At 52.5% G+C, this 22,004-nt stretch overlaps 4 protein-coding genes across 6 annotated transcripts in view; 1 reads left to right on the top strand and 3 right to left on the bottom strand.

The window, feature by feature from the left end:
* Positions 1–22,004, bottom strand: part of LOC134506522 (neuronal acetylcholine receptor subunit alpha-7-like) — a 97,023-nt gene that overhangs the window by 34,598 nt on the left and 40,421 nt on the right. The gene's annotated exons all lie outside the window — the stretch shown is intronic.
* OAZ3 (ornithine decarboxylase antizyme 3) lies at positions 101–3,586 on the bottom strand. Its single transcript, XM_063317170.1, is given in 6 exon segments — positions 101–378; positions 701–786; positions 1,531–1,706; positions 2,584–2,661; positions 2,663–2,723; positions 3,375–3,586. Coding segments are annotated over 6 exon segments (828 nt in total). The 3' UTR covers positions 101–163.
* MRPL9 (mitochondrial ribosomal protein L9) lies at positions 4,417–9,196 on the top strand. 2 transcript variants are annotated; one of them, XR_010068823.1, is made up of 8 exons: positions 4,417–4,506; positions 5,184–5,343; positions 5,467–5,591; positions 5,719–5,769; positions 6,805–6,906; positions 7,734–7,817; positions 8,808–9,128; positions 9,182–9,196. XR_010068823.1 is itself a non-coding variant. In XM_063316945.1 (7 exons), the coding sequence occupies exons 1-7, from the start codon at positions 4,426–4,428 to the stop codon at positions 8,940–8,942; spliced, it is 738 nt and encodes a 245-aa protein (XP_063173015.1). In that variant the 5' UTR covers positions 4,417–4,425; the 3' UTR covers positions 8,943–9,143. The 2 variants fall into 2 exon arrangements, 1 of the variants encoding a protein (XP_063173015.1); XM_063316945.1 differs by lacking the exon at positions 9,182–9,196 and having other exon boundaries at positions 8,808–9,143.
* RIIAD1 (regulatory subunit of type II PKA R-subunit domain containing 1) lies at positions 12,090–17,062 on the bottom strand. The gene is made up of 4 exons (XM_063317099.1): positions 16,967–17,062; positions 14,642–14,718; positions 13,647–13,693; positions 12,090–12,284 (listed from the first exon to the last, which is right to left on the bottom strand). Exons 1-4 carry the CDS (start codon positions 17,048–17,050, stop codon positions 12,211–12,213), a joined length of 282 nt encoding a protein of 93 aa, XP_063173169.1. The 5' UTR covers positions 17,051–17,062; the 3' UTR covers positions 12,090–12,210.

The following is a 22,004-nucleotide window of genomic DNA, read 5'->3' as shown; positions in this document are numbered from 1 at the left end:
GGTCTTTGGCTCACATCTTTGTGGTGCTGATGGGATGGAAGATTTGGGGGCAAGGGGAATTAAGTTCTCTGCTAAGCGTCACTAACCCCTCCCTCCCCCCCAGTCATTCAGAAGCTGTTGAGCTTTCATGTCAGTTTAATGCCATGGGGGGGGGGGGCTGAAATCAAGGCCCTGGTCGAGCTGCTCCGGAGAGGCTCTCCATCGGTGCCCCACCGTCCTGCCTCCGGGCCCTGGAGGCGTCTTCGCGTTGCTGCTCCCAGCCGAGATCCCGTTCCAGGGGGTAAGCCATGAAAATGGTGTCTTCCCAGGGGGGCAGGGCAGGATGATCTGGGGGCACAAGTTGAAAACCCAAGAAGCCGAACGCTCGTAGCAAGTCTCCTTGGAGAGGGGAAAACCAGGGTTAGCAGTGTGGAGAGGAGAAAGTGCACCCTTGAGTTGGTCCTCAGCTTTAGCCACCTTCCTCTTCTATTTGCAAGGTTCAGGCAATAAGTTTTACCGGCCTGTTTTGGGGGAGCCCCGCTGTGCCGCCTTGTGCCCGTCTAGTCCCTCCAGTTTCATCCTTAGAATTTTTCCCCCCTTTACAACTTTGATTAAGAACAAGTAGTTTAAAAGGTGCTGCACCCCTGACTTTTCTTTCTGAGGGTTGGAATTTGTTCCCAGACCAACTGCAAGGCTAAAACCTCGCAGAGCCCCTGCCTACCTCGGTCGCGCCGAGACTTATGGAAGTTCACCAGCACCTGCTTCACATCTGTTTTCTCCTCTGCGTATTCCAGCGTGGCGGTCAAGCTAGGAACAGATGTGAGCGTGTGGTCAGCGATTCGGGCCTTATAATGCTCAGTCCTACAAGGCAGGGATTGACTTAACCCCGGTGTCTTGATCGTGTTCAAGGAAAAGCTGAATGTTATGCGGTTGAGTCTACAGGCAGTCCTTGCTTAACCACAATTGGGCCTGGAATTTTGGTTGCTAAGTGAAGTGGTTGTTAAGTGAATCTGGCCTGATTTTATGACCTTTTTGCAGTGGTCGTTAAGTGAACCATGTGGCCGTTAAGCAAACCACGTGGTTCCCCATTGATTTCGCTTGCCAGAAGCCAGCTGGGAAGGTTGAAAAGAGCAACCCGCAGGACGCTGCGATGGGCATAAATGCAAACCGGCTGCCAAGTGCCCAAATTGTGATCATGTGACTGGGGACTCTCTGACAGTCGTAAGTGTAAGGACTAGATGTAAGTCGGTTTTTTCAGTGCCCTCATAACTTCGTAAATTGTCACTAAGTGGATGGTTGTTAAGTGAGGACCACCTGTATTTGGAAAAGGACCATAATTCTAGGGAAAAGCTGACTTGCGCTAAGGAGCAAGAATCAACATTGCTTTCTTGATTCCCGTTTGAGTTCCTAAGGCTCTCCCTTGAGAGCTAGCAACTTGCTTCCCGTATTTTAAGCAAAGTCTTCCCTCCTACCCCAGATGTAAACCTCTGCTTGTCCTAACCAAAATGCCATCTTTCTCTGTGTCTAGCAAAGCACATTTTGCTGCCTCACCTTTCGCGGCTGTTGAAATCCAGGGCAAGATGTGGGGTGTCCAAGAAAAGAGTGCGTCCTTTCAGAAGGCCGTGCCAGTGAGTGGCACCCTGGCTGCCACGGGTAAAATGAAAATCAAGCTGCACTGGCTGATCCGGTCGCTGACGGTTGCTAGCAAAAACAGTTAGGTTCGCAGCCTGTTGTGAGGTCAGGGAAATGGTGCAAAACACTGGTTAGGGGATGATGATGTTAACAGCAAGAAGTCGCACACTCCCAGATTTTTTATGTATTTATTTTTGCGTGTGTGTGCATAGGCTGGTAATGTAAAGCAGTGTTTTTCAAACCGGCAGCTTGAAGATGTGTGGATTTCGACTCCCAGAATTCCCCAGCCACGGGTCTAAAGGAATGTAGAACTGATCTTGGGGAAATAGTTAATTATTAAGGGGGGGCTTGGAGAAGACATGTCATGGGTCCCAAGATGGAAGGAAGCATGAGAAAGAAGCTCTAGATAGCCCCACCTTGATTTTGTTTGGTGTAGGATGTATTGCGCACATACTGGGACACAGTATCAAAATTTGCGATTCCACTCAACAGCAAAAAGTTCCTGGAATTCCTGCTGTGCCTGTTTCTTGGCCTGGCCTACCTCAAAGGGCTGAAAGCTTGCTAGGGCGAAGGCTAAATCTTCACCCCGAGTGAAGTAGGCCGGAAGTTAGTTTTTCTCCCACCAAATCTCTCTGCCTCTATTTTATTGGCTTTTCTTCCTCCTCAGCACAAAATGGTACATGATTAAGATTTCCAAAGGCCAATTTTTCAGTTGTTGGCTGGCACAACCAACCCTTGGATCTCCCTATAGATGGCCCTCTGAGATGCAATAATGGTAGTCAAGCTACTAATGGATGGGATGGTTCACCTCCAGGTGATAACCTCCAGGGAGGCCTAACCCAGGCTTACTGGAAATTGCAAAATACATACATACAGAGTCTTCCCGGTATGGTTGCGCTACAGTGCCCATCTTCCTTCCCCCCTAGCCACACTGGATAAAGGGCACCCTGATGGCTTGAAACCAACTCTCACCTTGTAGATTTCCCCTGGGCTCAAATTGTCTGCAGGGCCGCTGTGTCTCTGCTGGTTTGGGCTGGCGCCCTCGAACTCAGGAACACTGCGGGCAGTAGCGGGGGCGGATGCTCAAGGTCTCGGGGTGGGCAAGCGTTGCCCTGGCAAAGGAGAGAAGGGTTAAAAAGTGCTGGATTTCCCGTCGCCGACAAGAACGCTCGGAGTGGCTCGCTCGGATTTATTTAATAAATTTATATGGCCGCCCAACTCTCATGATGGTTTTCCATTGTTCACATCTTTAATTCCTAAACTCCCATATTTGATCCTTTTTCTTTCTCCCTGAGCTGAACATAGGGCAAGTCCACCCAGAGTCCCTTTTCTGGGGGGAGATGGGCAGTGGCAAAATTTGAAAAGTAAAGTTGGACGCTTTGTGGGAAATGCACGGACCGAACGTGGGTGGGTTGAAACGGCCTGGGAAGCCTCACCGTTTCTCTTGAAAGGCGAGCTTTGCACGCAGCTCAGATTTGCGAGCGGTGGGCCTTTGTTGTAGACAAGGTGCAAAAAACTTAGGAGCGGCGTGGCACCGGGCAAGGCTTCCCTCTACCCGCCTCCATCCCCAGTGGCCCAAAGGAATTGGCACCGGCCAAAGAGGGTCAGGAGACCCCAAATCCCATTAATTGGGGAGGGCCTGTTTCTGGCTCTGCGTTGCAGGGCTGCCCACAAGGGGTCAGCAAGCCATGATTGGTGGCTTGGCCTGTTGGGCGAACCAACTTGGTGGGCAGCGTTTCCCAGCTGGAGCTGCAGGGGCTCACTTGCTGTTCGAAGGGGTCATGTTTCCTCTGCTGTTGAGGGCGAAGCTCCAGGCGCAGCCAAAGTCGGGGACGAGGCTCAAAGTGGGGTCCAAGCGGGCTTGGCGTGACCCCAAAGTGGGCAATGGGGTCCCTGGACGATCTCTGGCTCTCGGGTGGCGCCTCCCCAGGATAAGTGGCTCCTGAGGGCTGGGCCCCTGAGTCAAGGGTCCCATTGTGACCCGCCTGCCCCAGACCCAGCAACTGGGGGGGGCACATCAGACCGCATTGTGACCCGCCCCGCCTGGGCCAAGCTCCTCCCACCTCTGGACCTGCCCATGGTGGCTTGTCTACATGCCTTTGAAACCAGTTTGAAACTGGTTTCTGAGCAGGGGTAGTGTTGGCTCGCAGGTCACCCTATTGATGGTGGCTTTTGCTGGCTGGCTTCTTTTCCAGAGATTGAAAGAGTGTTTGGGGTCGTAGGAAAGAAAACACTCGGTACATGCTCAGAGGCACGTGGCCTTCGTGAAACAGCCTTTCTGCGCTGGGAGGGAAGAAGGCTTTGTACCCCCCCAAATCAGAGGATCTTCGAAGGGGGCCTTTCTTGTGTTCAGGGGGGAAAGCATTCTGTCCATGCTCAGAGGCACTCTGCTGCCTGCTCTTCGGTTTGACGGAAGCTCTCTGTGCATGCTCAAACACCCCTTCGCTCCCATGCTGTTATAGCTTTGCATCCATGGCAGGGAGGGGGGATGCCTTGGCTGCTGACGGGTCCTCTTTACAAGCTCAGAGACCCCCTCGCTCCCACCCCATTGCAGCAGGGAGGGGGCGGCCCTCTGGGCATGCTCAGAGGCAACCTGCTCCAGGAGCCCCGTGCCGTGATGCAGCCCTCCCCCGGTCGGCTTCCCTCCGGCCCGGCCGAGCGAGACGCCATGGGCTGCCGTGGCGCCGCTGCCCGCGGGAGGAGGGCTGGGCTGGGAGGGCGGCGCTACGCGAGGCCGGGGCTCAGCCGCGGCCCTGAGGGCCTCCGCGCCTGCGCAGCCGCCTCGGGGGCGGGGCCTGCAGCGCGGCGGCGGCCATGATGGCGGCGGGGCTGTCGCGGGGGGCGTCCGCGGGGCCGCTGCTGCTGCGGCGGGGGCTGCGGCTCTCGGCCCCGCGGGTGAGCGCGGCGGGCCCGCGGGGCGGGAGGGCCCTGGCCCTTCGCGGGGGAGGTCGGCCCAGCCGTGTCGGGCGGGATGGGGCACCACCAGGAGAGACCCGCCTTCTCGGGGCGGCCCGGGGTCGCCCATCCCGATGGGCTTGTAGCGGGGGAAGGCTCTGCGGCAGGGCGGGCCGTGGAGGATGGCGTTGCGATCCAGCCCGCGTCCAAAGAGGGGAGGGTCGCCTGGGAGAGGCTGCTTCGCTCCCTCCAGACCCGAGTTGGCGGGCGGGGTCGTCTGAACGCGCCTCCATCCTCCTGGTCGGTTTCCCGGGTTCTCTTCCGCTTGGCTGCTGTGGCCCCGAGCCCCCGAGGAGGGAGGGAGGGAGGGAGGGAGGAAAAAGAAAAAGCAGGGGAAGGGAAGGGAAGGATGGGGGGAAGGAGGAAGGGCTGCGGCTTGCCAGGTCTAGCTAGACCCGAGCCGGGGTCCACCCGACCCCCGCTCCGCATCCCAGAGGAACGCCATCCCCAGGACTTGCGCCAAGCTGGTCAGCCGCATCGTGCCGTGGGAACCCCTGTCTTTTCCCCGCTGGGTAACCTCCAGGGCGGCATCCCCTGCTTGGGGGCCTGGTGAAAGGCCGGGTCCGAGGATGGGGCAGGGGGCAGGCCTGACTTCTCTGCCCTTCTCTGCCTTCCAGGAAACGGCCATCGTGGAGCGCTGGTGGAAGGTTCCTCTGAGCAAGAAGGGGCGTGAGCCTCGGATCGGGCACCCCCGGTACCGGGTCTACCGCTTGGTCGAGGACCTCAAGCACAGCCCCCAGCAGCCCCTCCAGCTCATCCTCACCCAGCCAGTGGAAGGTACCCGGTTCTCCGGCGGCCGAACCCTGCGCTCGGGCGGGAGCCGGGCCCGGCCACGGCCGCTGTCGCCCGGGACGAGGCCCGCCAAGAGCCTCGCCGGAAACCGTTCCCCCTGTTTTTCAGACGTGGGGAACCGCGGCGAGACCGTCTCCGTCCACAAATCCTTTGGCCGCAACCACCTCCTGTTCCGAAACCGGGCTGTTTACGCCTCTCCCGAGAACAGGAAGCTTTTTGAGGAGGAAAACCGAGTGAGTTGCGCAGGGGGCGTGGCGGAGAGCTCTGCGTTCCCTGCCTCCCTCCGGAACGTGAAGTTTGGAATATTGGAGAAAAACTGCTTTTTCCTCCTCCTCCTCCTCTTCTGTTTCCGTTCTGTAGTTACGTCAAGAAGGGAAGTTGCCGAGGTTGCAAAGCCACAGCGGGATGAAGGTGAGGGTGTGAAGAAGGTGTCGAGCGCGGGGGAAAGTCCCCTTTTGAAGAGGATAACGGGCAAGAAGTGTCTTTGGGCTGCCGCTGGTAGAACAACGTCCCAGCCGTGTCCGTCTTGTCGCGCGTTCTTTTTCTGGCCATGCGTTTTCACTTTTTAGAATCGCTGAAACACGGTAAAAACTCTAAAGCGCGTAAGAAATCAAGGTGGGTTGTGCCCAAGAGAGTGGATTGGTGCCAGGGATGGCCCTAACCAGACACAACAGTTCAGCCCTGCTTCCTGAGCTAACTTACACCTGGAGATTAAGCCTGGCCTCTCTGTGCTTAGCAGCTACAGCCAAGTCTATTCCCAACCGGCTTAAGCCGGGTTGGTTCGCTTCCCAGCAACACAAGCCGTCTGGCTGGATTTAACCTGAATTACAACTTGGTCAGGCGCTCCCAGGACCGTAGTTATGTTGATGGTGGTTTATTTAAGCCGGGTTTGGAGTTACTTGACCATAGTTGGCTCTTTTCGCACAAGAACTAAACCTTGCTATCCTGGCTTGGCTAAGAAGTGAGTGTGTGAACATCCCTGCCTGTTAACACCTTTTGAGAAATAGACCTTGCCCAGCCCTGTAGTTTTCCTTGCGTTGTTAAATAAATAATTGTGTGCGGCAGGATCTTATGCCCTGAAAAAGGAGGTCTGAAGAGGCCCAAGTTTCTGAATAATATCGGCAAGAGAGCTTTCTTTTAAAGCTGGGTTGTGGCGAACAAGTTTCTATCACTTGTCTGTCTGTCCCATTAGCAAGAGGGGCAAATGTAGCAGAGTATGTAATCTCTCCTGGGCCAGAAATTTGAATTTTACCCCCGCTTCTCTTTTCTCCCAAATTCTAAGCAACCGGTAACAGATCCAGAGCTTTTATTTTTTGGCCCAAGGAGCACGGGCAAAGTTTTTAGCATTTTCCGTAGTGTTTTGGAAGAATTTCAGCGGAAGTGGGTTGGTTCCCATCTCTCCTTCCCTTAGGTTGCTAGCCTAAGATTTCTGCGGCTTTTTTTTAGACTCTCCGGTTCCTGAGGAATTGCACCCTTGAGATCGGCGTGAATGAGGGCAACCAGTGGGAGCTGACTAAAGAAATTGTCAGCCGCCATTTCCTCCGAAATGTGAGTTCTGCCATGTTTACATTTGCGCTGGGTGCCCTGTGGGAGTAGTGGGGATGTCAGCCTTGATACCTGCCTTACGTTAAATCGGAACAAAACTTGATTCTTTGCTCAGATTAGTAGCTCGTCTCCAGGAGTGGCTCTTATACTTGGAAGTCTTTCAATAGCTCGACTCTTTTTTAACCCACCCCTTATAATCCTATGCATGCTGCGGAGCAGGGATTCCTAATTCAGGCTCTTCACTGGGCAAGAAGCACCTCCGTGCGCACAGTAACAATTGTGCTGCTATTAAGAACTCTAGCTGACCGCTGCAGTGTTATTTCCTTCAATTTTTTTTTCTCGATTGCATGGTTTTAGCAAATGACATTGTTGCTTTACTATTGTTTATTTTTGATGTTGGGTAGATACGTTGGGAGCTTTTCCATTGAAGTCAGATTCCTTGTATGTTTGATCATACTTGGCCGATAAAGTATTCTATCTGTCTGTCTGTCTGTCGCGCATGGTTCATCTTATATTGTCAGTAAGGGAAAGGAAGATGAACCAGTGTGTAAAAGTAGCTAAACTTTAGTTCTAAGAGGGGCAACTTTATTTACAAACCTCCAACGAGGGCGTTCCAGTAGATTGAATAAAACTTTACCAGCTAAGAAACGTTGAGCTGGGCCAGAATCAGGAAGGGACGTGATGAGCGTACCGTTCTGCCAGAGGGAGGTATAGGAGAGGTGAACCCTGGTTTTTCAGAACCTTTCCAAAGATGAATTCCTATCTGGACTCATCTTAAGAAACACACTGTAATCCTATTTTTGAGAAGCTGTGTGCCCTGTTTCTTTCAGCTGGGGGTTATGGTGCCCCCCCACACTCTGACTCTCCCAGAAGACCCCATCACAAAATTGGGCAGCTACTGGTGCGAAGTTACGGTAAGGCGAATCTGCGTGCTGGGCCTCCACAATATGCACGCTGGGGCTCTGAGGGCTTTGTGGGGGGGGTGGCTAGGAGACCTTGCGATCCACGGTGCCCCAGGCGGGTATCCGAGGTTGGCGTAGAGAGGAAGAATAAAAAACAACAGGCCCTGCTAGCAAAGGGAGCCTCTTTGTGCAGGGATAGTATACCTGCAGGTAACAGTAGTTGGGAGCAGTAAGCAGAGACAAGTTGTCTTCTCTCTCTCTTTCCCTCTGTGGCATTCTTTGAAATACTCAGATTTTGAGAAACAGGTTTCTGTGCTGCCCAAACTCGGATCCTGGAATGCAGAAATGGGATTCTTTCGCCTTTTAATTTATCCGATCTGTGATGGATGCTAAACTGCCCTTAGCTGCAGCCTTTGGCTTCCTTTCGGTCTCCTTATCCAGCGTTCGCAAAAATGGGGAGAGGTCTCTGCACTTGCGCTCATCCTTGATCCTTTTGCCTCCGGGATTGTCCATCCAGGCCCCTTTGCCCCTTCCCCCTGGAAAACAGCAGCAGGGGCTCGCTCATCGTGCAGATAGGGCCGAGATGATGCCAGGGATTGGCGCAAGGTGGCCGACGTCCAATGCCCAGGTGGCCTGCCAAGGCTCATGGGAATTCAGAGCCTTAAGCTGCTCTCGCGTCGACACATCACGGCAACGTAGATGGGGGGGAAAGGGACAGAGTCCTCTTTTGAGAAGCGGTGCACAGCATCTTTGATCTTTCCCTCCCCTCCCCAGCTTTCAGACCTGCCCTGGTAGGCAGAACGGGGGATCGGGAGGCGCACGGATGCTAAAAGCTCATGCCCCTTTCTCCAAAGAGAACAGGGAACCAGGGAAGCCGGTGCCATCCAGCAGATGCTTGATTTTACCGCGAGCGGCTCAGCTGCCGTCCCCAATTCGCTCACCACGGTCTCAGCACTACAGAGCGGGGCTCCCAATGACTCCTCCCCCCCTTCTGCATTGTAGGTGAACGGGCTCGACACCGTCCGCGTCCCCCTCTCAGTGCAGCAGGTTGCCGAACCGAAATCAAGCAGCCATCGGCTGTGGCTCGCCCAGAAGGAACCAGACGCCGACCACGAGGGCGAAGCGGAAAGCCCTTGATCTCCCCGCGGAAAAGGCCGGGGCGCTTCCCTTCTCCCGGCAGCTCTGAAAAGGGAGCCCGTCATCGGCTTAGGATTTTTCTCACCGAAAGCCCCTCTTGGGGGTTCCTTGAACTGGGCATGGTGGGTGAAGCAGGCCGCTTTTCTTGTCTCTTAAAGCCTCGGGCAGGTGGTCTCTCGGGATGAGGTGACCCTGCACGGGCTGCTTCTGCCAGCAGCTCTCCCCAGAAGTGGGAAGAGAGAGGAGTCTACAGTGAATAAAAAAATACACCTCTGTCAATACCTGCTTTCTCGTGGCGATGACCGGCTCAGCGAGGCCCCGTTGGTTAGAAAGAACAGCCGCTTTTCAGAGGCTGCTGAACGTTTAATGTAGGGGAAATCTATACTCCGGCGTGCTGAAAGGAATTTGTGGTTGGTAATAGCAAATCTGCTGGCTTGAATTGACCGGCTTCTGATCCCTTCCTGGAGGGGGTCGTTTATCTGTCCGGGACCCGCCAGCCACCGATTTGCCAGTTTGAGGCTCCCCGAAAGTTAAGCAGAAGCTGGATTAGCCGGATGTCGAATGCCAAGGTGGCGTTTGGGGCAGAGGCATGGCCTCTCTGCCAGCTAGAATATCCACCCCCTTTGAAAACGGCAGCTGCCAACCTCAGGCAGATTCAGAAATCCGTCCATTAAAAAGACCTGCCATCTTGCCCTGCAAGAGTGTAAGATACGCAGTCAGGTGGCGGGTCAATAGACCACCGTCCGTTCAATCTTTTAAGTCCCCCTTGAGGTGCCACCAGTTCTCCTGCTCATCATTCTAACCAGTTGCGGAAAGCACCCCACCCCCGGAAGAGTTTTCTCACCCACAGGCCTGCAAGATGGGGAGGCAGGGCCCATGTCTCCTGCTGGATCTGCTCCTCTCCGCCCTGACCCCGAATTTGGGGCAGGAAGAAGCAGGCCAGCAGGCTGGGCAAACACAGAAGAGTTTGGTGGGCTGTGAAAAGGGCTCTCTGCCTAAAACTGGGGGGAAGGCAGCATCTTAGTTCCGCCTTGCTGCCGCTAGCGTGCCAGGCTCCTGCCAGGGAACAACAGAATGTCCCACAGTGGCCTGTTCACGACAATCTGCAGACTTCGAAAAGCTGGCCGTCGCACCACCGTCCCTTCTCGCATTAACAATCCCGTCTCGGCTCCGGCTGGAACAATCTGCCCCGTACTATGGTCCCTTGGCACGGCGGGTCTGCTGTCAAGCCATCGCTTCACTAATTTATGCCCACCCCTGCCTCTTCTTTTTCTCTCTGACCCCGAGGGAAAGTGGTGCTGCCTCCACATCGGGTTGCGAGTCCTGGAGCGCCAGCCCAGCCCCGTGTCCCCCGCGGGGAAGATAACGGGAAACGCTCCCCTGCCCACCAGCCCCCACTTTTAAAAGCAAAGGTGGAAGAGCTGCCAAAAATATCATTAGGGCCCTACGTGACGATCCTGGGGAAGGGGGGCGCGCTCCAGGGCGGGCCATCAGAGCAGGGCATGAATATTCAGGGCAAGCCGCCTGCTGCAGAAGACCCATCCATTACAGCGGGCTTGACGTCCCACCTTATCAAGGTGACTGCTGAGATAATGTCGGGAGATCTTGCCAGGCCTGGAGGGGGGGCAAGATGGAGGGAGTCCGTGGTGCACGGCCCTGAACGTTCAAAGGGGGGGCTTCAGGTTGAGGTTGCTCCCCAAGTCGCTTCTGATGGTGATCAGCAGGGAAGGAGAGGCAGAAATCCAGCCCCTTGAAGCCCAAGTCTGCTTCGGGGTGCCCGCCGGGCCCTCCTGGTCCTAAAGAGGGCAAGTCTTGTGGATTTAACAACCTGAGTAAAGTTGCTGAGGACTCCCTTGGCTTTGCAAGGAGGGTGACATGAGAAGGCTTTCTGCACAGGGGAATCCCCAATGGAGCACCCAAGATGCTTCCCCCCCCTCCGCCTGCAGGATGGCTGGCTCTCAAATGGGCACGTTCTTGCAGAAGCCACAACACCCCCCCTTGCTCGGCTTGGCTGACCCCTCGCCCCCTCTGCTCCGCCAGGGGGCAGCAGAGAGTGGCACCTTTGCATCATCCTTGCCCGTCTTGCCTGGCGCAAAGGGACATTTTCCACCATGGTTGGGCAGCCCTGTGTGGTCCCTGGCGTGGTACGGGGTTGCTTTTTCCAGATCCCCATAGGCCTTTGGGCTTGCCACGTAGCATGGCCAGGTGGTCAGTTCTTGGGAAGGAGACCTGCAGCTGCCAAGGAAGTTCCGAGTTCGTCCATAGTCACTGGAATTACGTGCCACTCGACAGAGGCCCACCCGGTCAGCGTTTGGGGTCTCGGGAGGCAAAACGAGATGGGTTTCGTGAACAAGCCTCTGGCTTGTTGGACAAAATCAGGAGCAAAGCGTACTTTAGTTCTCTGGGTTAAAGTAAAGTCAAGGTTGGGCATTCATGACACAGCCAAGCCGGGAGTATTGGGTTGGCATTCCCAAAAGGACATTGAACAGTGTAACACTTCTTTCTCTGGCCATGCAGGCCAGGAGCTGATAAGGATCAATGGCTAAACATCTGGAGCGCTTTTACTTCAAGCTGGGCCTCTAGAGGTGCTCCAACAGCAGATCCTGAATCCTTAAACATGCATGCTCAACCCAGATAGAGGGGGGAGATAATGGAAATCAGGGTCGCAAGGAACCTGCGGGTCCACTGAAGATCATCTAGTCCACAAGCCCCACACGGACGCACTTGGAGCAAGATTGCAGAAGTTTGCTTAGCTCAGTCAAGTAAATGGAGCTGAAACTGCTCTTCCTGTTTCAGTCATTTAATTTTTAAATATAACCCTGTTAAGGTTCAGATTTCCCACTCATATTAATGTAAAGGGCTATATCAATTGTGTTTGAGAGATTAATAGCTAATAATAATAAACACTTCTGTGGACAGGTGGGAACATCGGTGGAGCATGTTTAACTGTACAATCCAATGCAACTTGGGAGAAAATTCCAGCAGGTCATGGTGTTGCATAGGATTGCGATTTTTTAACGAAGAAACCCTCTTCCCAACTCATCGGCAGGCCCTGAACCAGCCCCATGGGTGAACAGCCTTCATTCCCCCATCTTTCATTCCCCACCCACCGGGTGCAAGAAACAGGAGCAATTTTCATGTGCTTTGCTGGTTTATTGACAACTCTGGTGGACGTAAAAAGGCTCAAAGAAACCACATTCTGAAGAACTGGAGGGTGGCATTTTGTTTTGGGGCAGTGCGAAAGCAGGAATTCAGCCCAAGGGGGCTCTTAAGAAGCCCGGTTTAGCTTCTCCATCATCTGATGCTGGATCTTCTTCGGCAGCTCAGGGTTGGTGAAATAGTCTGGAAGGGGAAGAGGGAGGGGAGGGAAGGTTTAGACCAACCCTGGTGTGTAGGCCGATTTGCACGCTGTGCAAGGCAGGCAAGGGTGGCCAAGCTGCCCACATCCCCCGTGGGTGGATTGGCCTCATCGAGATGTGTGTTCCCTCGGTTGCAAACCTGGGAATATCAACCCAGAGTGGCCTGCTTTGTGCCACAGCTCTTCAGTTTCTCTGCCTTGACCCTTTGCTCCTCCAAGGGAGTGTGTGCGTGTGCAAGATCCCAGGTGTGCAAACTGCAGAGGGAAGCACTCTGCACGTGTGGGGGAGGGGTCATTTCCCTGGGGGTCTCTTTCCCTGCCCCAGAAACAGCTACTATTCCACGCAGGGCCCGGCCGGCCTTCTCAGAAGCCAAACTCCAATTGCAAGGCCATTGGCCTTTCACGCTCCTCGTCCAGCTTGGACATGAGTTCAGGTCTCATGGAGCAGAATTGCTTTTTTTCCTTTTTACGGACAGAAACGGGGGACGTTCCTAACCTTCCCACCAGCAAAGTTTTGGGCCTGCCAGCTTCCTTTCCAGATCTGCAGACCGAACGCTCAAAGGGAGCGGTTTTGGAGCTGAGTTGCCTTTCCCAATGGAATGACATTTGCTGCAGCTGAACCAACGAGAGTCCCGTTCTGAAGTGATTTTTACTAAGGCCCTAAAGGGATGGAGATCTGGAGGATATTCTGGTCCTCACTTCAAGTCCTTCAATAGATTCCCACAGTGGTATCAAGAAAGGGACAGTTCAGTGCTGACCATTCTGGTCTAGAAACGCCCTTGCAAGGAAAGTGGAGGGAGGGAGGGAGGGAGGGAGGAAGACAGATCAAGTTTAAGGATCCTGTTTGATCCAGAATCCTAAGTTGAATTTAAGCTTAGACTCCATTGACTTTAGACTGAATGATCAACCAGTTATTATTAACTACTTGAATCATTGTTATGCCTCTTTTTGAAATCTTATTTGGGTGGTGGGGTCTGCTTTGTTTTTTAAGCGATGCTTGCTCGGCATGCTGTCTGGGGGTCCTTCGCGACTGAAGGACTAATCAGGGTCCAGACTAATCAACATGAAAGCATCCTTGAAAGGCAAGAACTGGATGGGTATTTTATTCGGGGGGGCGGTGGGGAGGTGGAAGAGATGTCCTTGGGGTGGAGAGAACATTGGAGGGCGTGCAACTCCATCTGGCCAAAAAGAAATCAGAATTTTCCATGGTACCAATCGAATCCCAGCCAATCAGAAGCAGCGGCTGGTGTTTTGCACAGAAGTTGATTGGACACCAACAGTCCTGTGCTTTCCTTTTGCCAGGAAAACAAGATCTTCCGAGGGATGTCATTCAGATAAATTCTCACCTGCAGCAAACTCCCGAATATTCTCCGGCCTTTGCATCAAGACGTCTCTGGAAATAACAAAGGGGTGGGGAGGGGGACCGAAACAGGCTTTGAAAGAATTTTTGAAGCACCCAGCTTCCCCCACCCTTGCTGATTTCCTCAGCCCTTGTCAAATTGGTAAATTACTCCTTCCGTATCGAGAATCGATAAGCCAATTAGCAACCAAGGAGAAACGTTTAATTTATATCTGCATCCCCCTTCGGCACAAAAGGGGGCGGGGGGAGATGAGAAGAACTTTCTATTAAAAACCCGAACAAAAGCATACAAGAGTCAGTGAGCCAAGGAAATATTTATAACAATTAAAAATACCTTTTCTGAACCACGCAACTCCGGCACTGGGAATCAATAAAGCAATTAGAAGGCACTCCAGAAACAAATCTTGAAGTTGGTTAAAAGAAATTGAACCAAGTGAGGAGGGGAAAAAATCATAAAGGTGAAATACTGCTTTGTGAAAACACCCCCAGGACCCTTGTTGGTTTCAGTATTTTGGGGGTTGGCAACTGGCAGCCATAGGCTCTGGCCTGGCCTGCGGCTTTGGCCCATTGTCCACCTGTGGCTTTTCCTCCTGACCAGAACTGCCTGGCATCTTAAGCAAAGCTGCACAGGAGTGTCCACTCTTGACTGTAACATTGCCAACTGCTGACTTGGGAGAATTCATTGCAATAATTCCCCCATTTTGGGTAGGGAGGGAGGAGAATGTTATTCATTTAGAAGGCAAGTCCTCACAGCCTTGGTTTTCTGCCGGCTGCAGATGGGGGAGAGAGCATTGCCCACCCCGTTTCAAGGTGGCTGAAAGTAGGTTAAACTACAGAATTGCTGCCTAGAGAGCTGGGGAGCCCCACGCCATCTGCTTGCTCAGTTTCCCTCGGGTTGCATTATAGTGAGTTGGGCAACAGCAAAGTCTCCTGCCTTGCTTTGAGAAAAACCCCTCCTCTCCCTCAACTTGGGAAACTGACCTGAGGAATCCTGACAGCAGCACCTCGATTTCCGTGTGAGCCCGGAGGTACTTTTCATTGTTAATCTTGGTGTTGATCTAGGAGGATAAAGATGGGATACAACAGGAAGAAAGAGGGATCAGCGGTTTGAAGCATCTCACCACATCCTGCGGCCCTGGGAGGCCTCATTTGCTCTGTTATGTCCCTAATATTGCCCGTAGCTATGCTAAAATCTGCCTGTAATCTTGGATGGAGGCATTTGCAAGCCTTTTCCAGACCATGCCGAGCAAAATCATCAGTGGCGCAGCGTCCAGGAACAGTGTGTGAATCGGGGGTAGGTGAAAGGCTCAGGATGTCCATGAGAAAATATGACGGGTGCAGAGCAGAAAGAAAGAAATCACAGGCCTGGCGCGTTCACTTGCCACAAAACCTGGTTAGCTCATTTTCTCAGCGGGGAAAACAGCAAAAACTTTATGCGGGGTTGAAGTTAACCACGTTTAACGGCCTGTGCAAATGCTGGTGGGAAGGCTTTACACGGGCTGCTGTGGGGACCCAGCTTTCAACAGGGGTGCAATTCAGAAAAATATTCAAGCTTTGTTGGGTAGGAATATCTTGAAGATGTGTGGACTTCAACTCCCAGAATTCCCCAGCCAGCTTGGGGAGCTGGGAGTTGAAGTCCACACATCTTCAGGCTGTCAAGGCTGAGAAGCACTGATCTCGTGGTTTTCCCAAGGTGCTAGTCCCTATTTCAGTGCAGAATTTTTCCAGCATGCAACACAGTATACTTCAGTCCTACTGAGAAAAAGCAGGAACTAAAGGCCAGTGGTTTTCCAGATGTTGAAGCAAAGGAGCCTGGGAGTTGTAGTTCCTCCTAGAGCTTCCACAGTGGCAGAAAAGGGAATGGGAAGAAAAGTCCTCAAATTGAGGCACTGAAAGGTGTTGGGGACAAACTAGCCCTCAGGAAAAAGTCAATTAAGTTCCCTGGCCTAGAAAAGCAAAAGGCAAAGAAAGAAATTGCTTTTTTCCTACCCAGCGACAAAACCAAACAAAGGGAAATCAATGCCTTATGTATGTCAGACAGATGCAGAAGATTGGCATTGAAGGAAGGGACCAGCTCCATCTACTCCACTAAAGGCCAGGAGGGTCTTGAAAGCCATGTTTTGCCACAATAAACATTTTAGGCTGCTTAAGGTGCTGTTGCCCCCCACAAGCCAGCCTACCCTGCAGGGTTGTGTGGAAGATCAAAGTGGTGATGCTGTTGGATGTGAGGTGGGGCAGATCCCTTGATAAAATAATATTGTGCGGTCTAATGTCTGCACTAGCTGAGCATGTTTTCCTGAAAGGAATTTTCCTAGGTTTTTGCTTGTTATTGTGAGTGTCTGTGTGTAGCGTGAAAAACACTCCTTCATAATTGTCCCCAGTTGCATAACAAGCTCAGAACAGTATTTTTCCAAAGCTTTGAGCCTTTCCAAAATGCCCTAAATCCCATAAGCATTACCTGGCCCATAATAATAATAATAATCTGAACTGCACAGATATAACAGGAAAAGAGAGCGGGTTCATTAAGGAAAACAAAAGAAAAGAAAAAAGGAAAGGAAAGGGATTAAAATCCACAAACTCACACTCAGGGCAAAGAGGAGAGAACTTTCTTCCCCGAAATCAAGTCAAGTCCCAGATTGCAAAAAACAATCAATTTTGTGGTTATCCTGCTTGCTTGTTAAAAATAATCATTTGGAGGCGGCCTGGCCACCTTCCTGCGTTTTTATCATTTGGAAAAAAAAATCTGGGTCTTTCGCCTCTGTCCACATGAACGCTTCACAAAGTTATCACTCAGGTTGTCTTGTCAATTCCCATCCATTCCTGTCCTTGTTGTTTCATGGCTGGGAATGCCGTTCTTGGCAGTTGGGCAGCAGCGACCATTTGCTCCAGATTTCAGCCCTCCGGCTTCTTTCCCAGCCCTCCCGCAATTGCACCCAGGATGCCAACCCCAGCTGGTGCCAACCTCAGCACAACCTTCCGCAAATTTCACCACCTCCATTTGCAAGTCTCAGTCCTTTGTGGTCTCGGCTAACCCCGAGCCAGTTATCTCAAGGAAGCCAACGAGGTCCTTTTCCAATGGGATTATTTATGGGGGATGGCCGTAGGATTTCTGGCTCAGGCTTAAAGGATGGGGGGCTGGCATCGCTCTGCCAAGAGGGAAGTGTCTGCACCACCCGGTCGGCGCCTGTTCCTTGCCAGCCCGGGGAGATCATCAGCCGGATGCAATCCTTTTGTTCCGCTTTGGAAAGGAAGGGGGGCCCTACGGGAGGGGGGACCCTTTGCCCTCTCCCCCCCCCTCCTACCCACCTTGAAGGCCAGGAGCTGGTCCTGCTGTTTGGAATGGAGGGCACCCACATCCATGCTTTCCAGACCTGACTTGACGTCAACCATTTTGCTCGCCGGCTTCTGTCCCAGGCAGAAGCTGTTGCCATGGGGACAGTTGCTAGCGGTTGCATGGCCTTGCCCGCCAAGCAGAACCAGGCCCTGTGTCCCCCCGCCTTCTTTTTTTCCCTTGTGCCAACATGCCTTGAATTTCCACACCTTGCTTTACAAGGAAAGCAAATTCCAGATGCACCAATTGGGGCCTTGTCTGTGTTAGAAGTAGTGACTGGCCCATGGGGGGGTGGGGGGTCGTGTTAATTTTACAGCCCACCGCCCCATATGCTGCAACAGCCCTTAAGGTGCCAGTTGGCTGTATCTGGCCCGCTGGAACTTTCCTTCCTGGAAAAATGTTTTTTACCTTCCTGCCCTCCCCCTCAAGCCACTCCATTGAATTTTTTCCCAGTCCCCATGTGGCCATAATTTGCACAAAGCCCTGTGGAAGGGGTGGCTTGATGCTTTTGATGCTGGTTTCGTGCAAGGTCTAAACCCACCAGACTATTGTTTAAGGCTCGGCAGCGAGGCCAGCTCAACTGTGTCTTATGCAATAAGCCATGATTAAAGAAAAACCGTGATGCACAAAGTAGGTCACAACACACCTTGTCCACCTGTGTTTTCCCAACAATGGATATTTATTTATTTATTTGCAGGCACACATCTCAACCCCAAAGACAAATGCGTGTGAAATAGCCTGGGGGATCCAGGCTGATTATCAGCCCCGTGGCAGAAACGGACTAGAAACAGGCGGATGGCATCACTCAGAGATGCCCCAGGAACCCTCCTTTCTGAGTGGGTGATCTAGATTCTTGAACCTTACCCTGCAGGGTGAGGGGGGGTTCCCACAACCACGCTGAGCAGTGACTTGTTTTATCCAAACTTTATTGAGCAGCTTTAGGGCACTATCAGCATGTCACCCATACCTATGAGAGGTGTGTGTGTGTGTGGGGGGTTCTATTTACACCCACGGGAATTCACGCACATTTATTTATTTATTTTATTGATCAAATTTAGCCACCGCCCATCTCCCCCAAAAGAGGGACTCTCCCATTTGCTGGTGAGAAGCTGGTAACCCAGACTGGGTGGGGTTTCGATAGAGGGAGGAAGTCAGAGCAATGATTGTAAAAGAGGCAGAGAGGGAATCTGCATGTTATTCCGAGGCAGAATTCCCTCCGGAGAAGGCTTCACACTTCTTGCCTCAAGGGCTGTTCATGCTAAAGAGGGACTCAGCACAGGGTGGCAGCTCTTTGGCCTGACAGGCCTCATTCTCTTCTCCGGAGTGATTACAGAGGGAAGTCAGCATTTCCCTCTTGAAAGGGTTGTACCCTCTGTGCCTCTGTTGGGACTTCCCAGGCCTTCAGGCCCCAAACTCTGGCCTTGTTCCTGACAATTGGAGAGTCGATTTCTCTGCTGTTGGTTGGTGCTGTGCAGGAAACACCCTTCCCTCCCTCCCTCCCTCCCTCCTTCTCTTTCTTTTTCTCTTTCTCTCTTTATTTCCTTCCTTCCTTTCTCTTCTCTCTCTTCCTCCCTCCCTTCCTCCCTTCCTTCCTTAATCTGCTTTTCTTTTTTCTCTCTTCCTTCCTTCCTTCCTTCCTTCCTTCCTTCCTTCCTTCCTTCCTTCCTTTTCCTATTTTACAACACCCAGTACCCCCTTTCCCTCAGCTCCTGGAGAAAGCCTGTTAATCAAGGTTGAAAAGACTGGTGGCCAGGCAGGGCTGTTGATCAAAAAAAAAAAAACTCCCTAAAGTAGAGGAAGGAGAACCACAATTCCAAGCTGCTGAGGGCCTGGGTGTGCCTGCTGTTATCTGCGTGCATATTTTTATGCACTTCTGTGTGTGTGTGTGTGCGTGCGTGCACGCACACAGGCAGGAAGGAGAATTTGTCCCCCTTTCCATCTCCTCTAGGAATGAGATCATCATGGAAACGGAGCAAATTCTTAAATCATTCTGCCATCTCTGATATCCACAAACAGTGCTCGCTCCTTGACAGATGTCAATATATATTACCTCGGTGAGTGTCTTGGTCATCCACATGCAGATGCACTGAGGGGTGCCAGCTGGTTGGAACATGGATCTTTAACACTGGGTGTTTCTTCCCTATTAGCCAAATTTGGAACATGCAACCTTCAGGTGCTGAAGTTCAAACCGCTGTGTGTCCACTGAGGCCCACGCTGAGGGCAGGATCTAGCTGGGCTTTGCAACCTTCAGCTGCTGCTCAGTGGTCGGCGAGAGCAACATGCAGTGCTCCAGATTTCATGACTACAGCTCCCAGAATCCTTTGCCACTGGCCCTGCTGGCTAGCAGGCATGGGAGCCAGAATCCAGCGACTCCTGGAGGACCCCCAATTTCCCAGGCCCAGGAGAGATGAGACTGGGGCTGCATTTGTACATTATGAAGGAGGCCAAAGGCTCCTTGGCTGTGGCTTATTGAAGACACCATCCTAGGGTTGGCGCAGCCCTCTAACCTCTCAACCATGCTCCCCAATTGCATAAAATGCAGATGCAAAAGGTTATATCCATTTAAACAGATGATAGATTAGATGATGGATGGATGGATGGATGGATGGATGGATGGATGGATGGATGGAGATGGAGATGGAGATGGAGATGGAGATGGAGATGGAGATGGAGATGGAGATGATAGATAGATAGATAGATAGATAATAGAGATAGAGATGGAAAAATTATAGAGATGATGATAGATAATACATGATAGATAGATGATAGATAAAGAGGCAGAGAGATAGAGAGATAGCAAGAGAGACAGAGATGGGCAGGGTTGAGCTTTCTCTCCTTGGCTTGCAAAGTTGGTGGTCCTGTCTTGATGGGGAGAGGGGGAGCAGGGGAAGAAGAAAGAGGTTGGGTTCGTAGAAGCAGCCTGCCTTTTTTCAGATCGGGGAAGATCTCTGTGCATGTTCAGAGGGGCACCCTGCCTTGCCTTGCCTTGCCTTGCCTCGCCAAGCTTGAGGGAGGTGCTCGTGCGCCAGGCGCCACAGGAAGGCCTGGGCAAATGGAGGAGGACCTGGAAGCGTGTTGACACCCTGTCTGTCTCCTTTAGAGATCCGGCGAGCGGGGAGGCGAGGGCAGGCGGCTGTCGCCAGCCTCCCGCTCCATTTCCTGCCCCCCCCCCGTTCCTCCCTCCGCCCGGCTTTCTTCTAATTGTGATCGGGCCAGCTGTGTTTCAGCACCGCGGACAGCTCCTGAACAATGGGACCGCGCTGGCACTTGGGGACTCTCTGCAAATTCCAAACCGGGGGAAGGAGGCAGGGAGGCTGGCGAAGGAGGGAGGGGAGGGGGAAAGAATGGGACGAGGGCGGGGCAGGTTCTCTCCCCCCCCACATCGCCTCTGACCCTCCCTGTCCTTGTGTCCTTAGGGGAGTCAGATTGAATGCTATCCCCTTTGGGATTGTATCACCCTCTCTAGAGCTTCCTCATGGCTTCTCCATCTTCCCTCTCAACTTAAAATAAATTCTGGGTCAGGGTGTCTCCAGAAAAACCTTAAATTTTAACCCCTTTTCCATTCCTGCATGCCACTGGCCACCGGTGGGTCTACAAGCCCCACTTTGGGCTCAGGGAACGGCATTAAAAAGCAACTGAGTTGGCTCTGCTCCCACCCAGTGATGGGGAGTTAATATCCTCAGACTCTGTTCAGTCGCTTGCGTTTTGTGGCAATGCAGTCTCTTGGAGTGTATGGTGTGCTGTTGTTGTTGTTGTTTTTAACAATCCCGGGTGGTGCCAAGAAAATGCAACTTAGGACCATGTTGATGAAGATGCAGAAATACCAACCAATGGCTTCGGGTTCTTTCTTGACAGCCCCTCAAACTGGACCCCAAAAGTTTCCATCTCAAATGGTGGGTGATGAGCCAATCAGGAAAAATAAATCAACTCCGCTCGGTGAGAAAAAAAAAAAGAGTTAGAAAAGATGTAGGTATTTGGGACGTTTTGAACTCGCCTCTCTTCTGACCGAGGGATGGAAATTTGCTAGAATTTAGGGGTTCATCTCCCCACAACCAAACTTTTTGGCTATATTCTCTGGGGAAGGAGAATGTCAAAATTCCTTTTTGATGCACGTGGCTCAACTGAGAAATGGAGAGTGGTCCTGGCCGTCTGAGTTAGAGGTGTGTCCATGTTTTTAAAGGTGGATATATTCAGGGAGGTTTGTGGACAGAAGCTTGCTGAACATCCAGAATGGTCCAGTGGAGCTTCTCTCTTCAGAGATAGTCTACCTCTGGGACTAATGGAAAATGAGACCCACAGGCTGTTTTCCCAAAGCTTCTACATGGCAAGTTGGGTGGAACAAGATGCTGGCATTTGAGCCTGCTGCAACAGGCCTCTCTAAGGCCTTTTTGGTGGGTTTCATTCAACCATTTGAGGGGGTCCAGTGTTTTCTATTATCTACAGATTTTGGATGTGCATCCCTGCCCTAAACTGAAAAGACGATTAGTGCTCATCACTCCGGGCAAAGTTCAGCCCCTCCACGTTTAACACTTGCTGGCTGCAGTGATTAGGATTCCCAGGCCAGGATCCGAAGCCCTAGGAAGATGGAGCGAACGTTGGGCCCGGAAGTGCGTGGCAGTCGCATCCCTTCAACGCTGCTTTGCTTTGTGCTGCAGACCCAGATCGTCTTTGGGAACTCTGCAGCCCCACAGCCCCAAGGGTGGGCCTTGAGGTCCAACGGGATCGCTCCAAAGTTTAAAATCCCACCTCTGCTTCCAGGAAGGAGACCAGGCTGCAGAAGTCGGCGCAGGAGAAGAGTTTAACCCCTTCCAAACTCTGCATAGACGTTATCTGAGACCTCCGCCCAACAACCCAGCGAGGAAGGCCGGCGCTGTATTCGCCCTTGCGGAGGGCCGGTCCAGAGAAGGGTCGTTCATCTGCAGAGTTGGCCCCCCTGCTTCGCTGCAGTCCTGCCGACCCGCCAAGAGGCTGAAGTCCGCCTCTGTTCCGCTGGACCAGGCCCAAACCTCGCTT

Source organism: Candoia aspera, chromosome 17 (assembly GCF_035149785.1).
Source record: "Candoia aspera isolate rCanAsp1 chromosome 17, rCanAsp1.hap2, whole genome shotgun sequence".
Lineage (NCBI taxonomy): Eukaryota > Metazoa > Chordata > Lepidosauria > Squamata > Boidae > Candoia > Candoia aspera.
This window is presented reverse-complemented; position numbering and strand designations above follow the sequence as displayed.

Bases quoted from the DNA above. Each gene is read 5' to 3' on its own strand.
- MRPL9 (XM_063316945.1), top strand. From the start codon at position 4,426: ATGATGGCGGCGGGGCTGTCGCGGGGGGCGTCCGCGGGGCCGCTGCTG. The intron at 4,507-5,183 runs GTGAGCGCGGCG...TCTGCCTTCCAG, and splicing joins TGCGGCTCTCGGCCCCGCGG to GAAACGGCCATCGTGGAGCG. The intron at 6,907-7,733 runs GTGAGTTCTGCC...TGTTTCTTTCAG, and splicing joins GCCGCCATTTCCTCCGAAAT to CTGGGGGTTATGGTGCCCCC.
- RIIAD1 (XM_063317099.1), bottom strand. From the start codon at position 17,050: ATGGTTGACGTCAAGTCAGGTCTGGAAAGCATGGATGTGGGTGCCCTC. The intron at 14,719-16,966 runs GTGGGTAGGAGG...TTATCCTCCTAG, and splicing joins ACCAGCTCCTGGCCTTCAAG to ATCAACACCAAGATTAACAA. The intron at 13,694-14,641 runs GTCAGTTTCCCA...TGTTATTTCCAG, and splicing joins CTGCTGTCAGGATTCCTCAG to AGACGTCTTGATGCAAAGGC.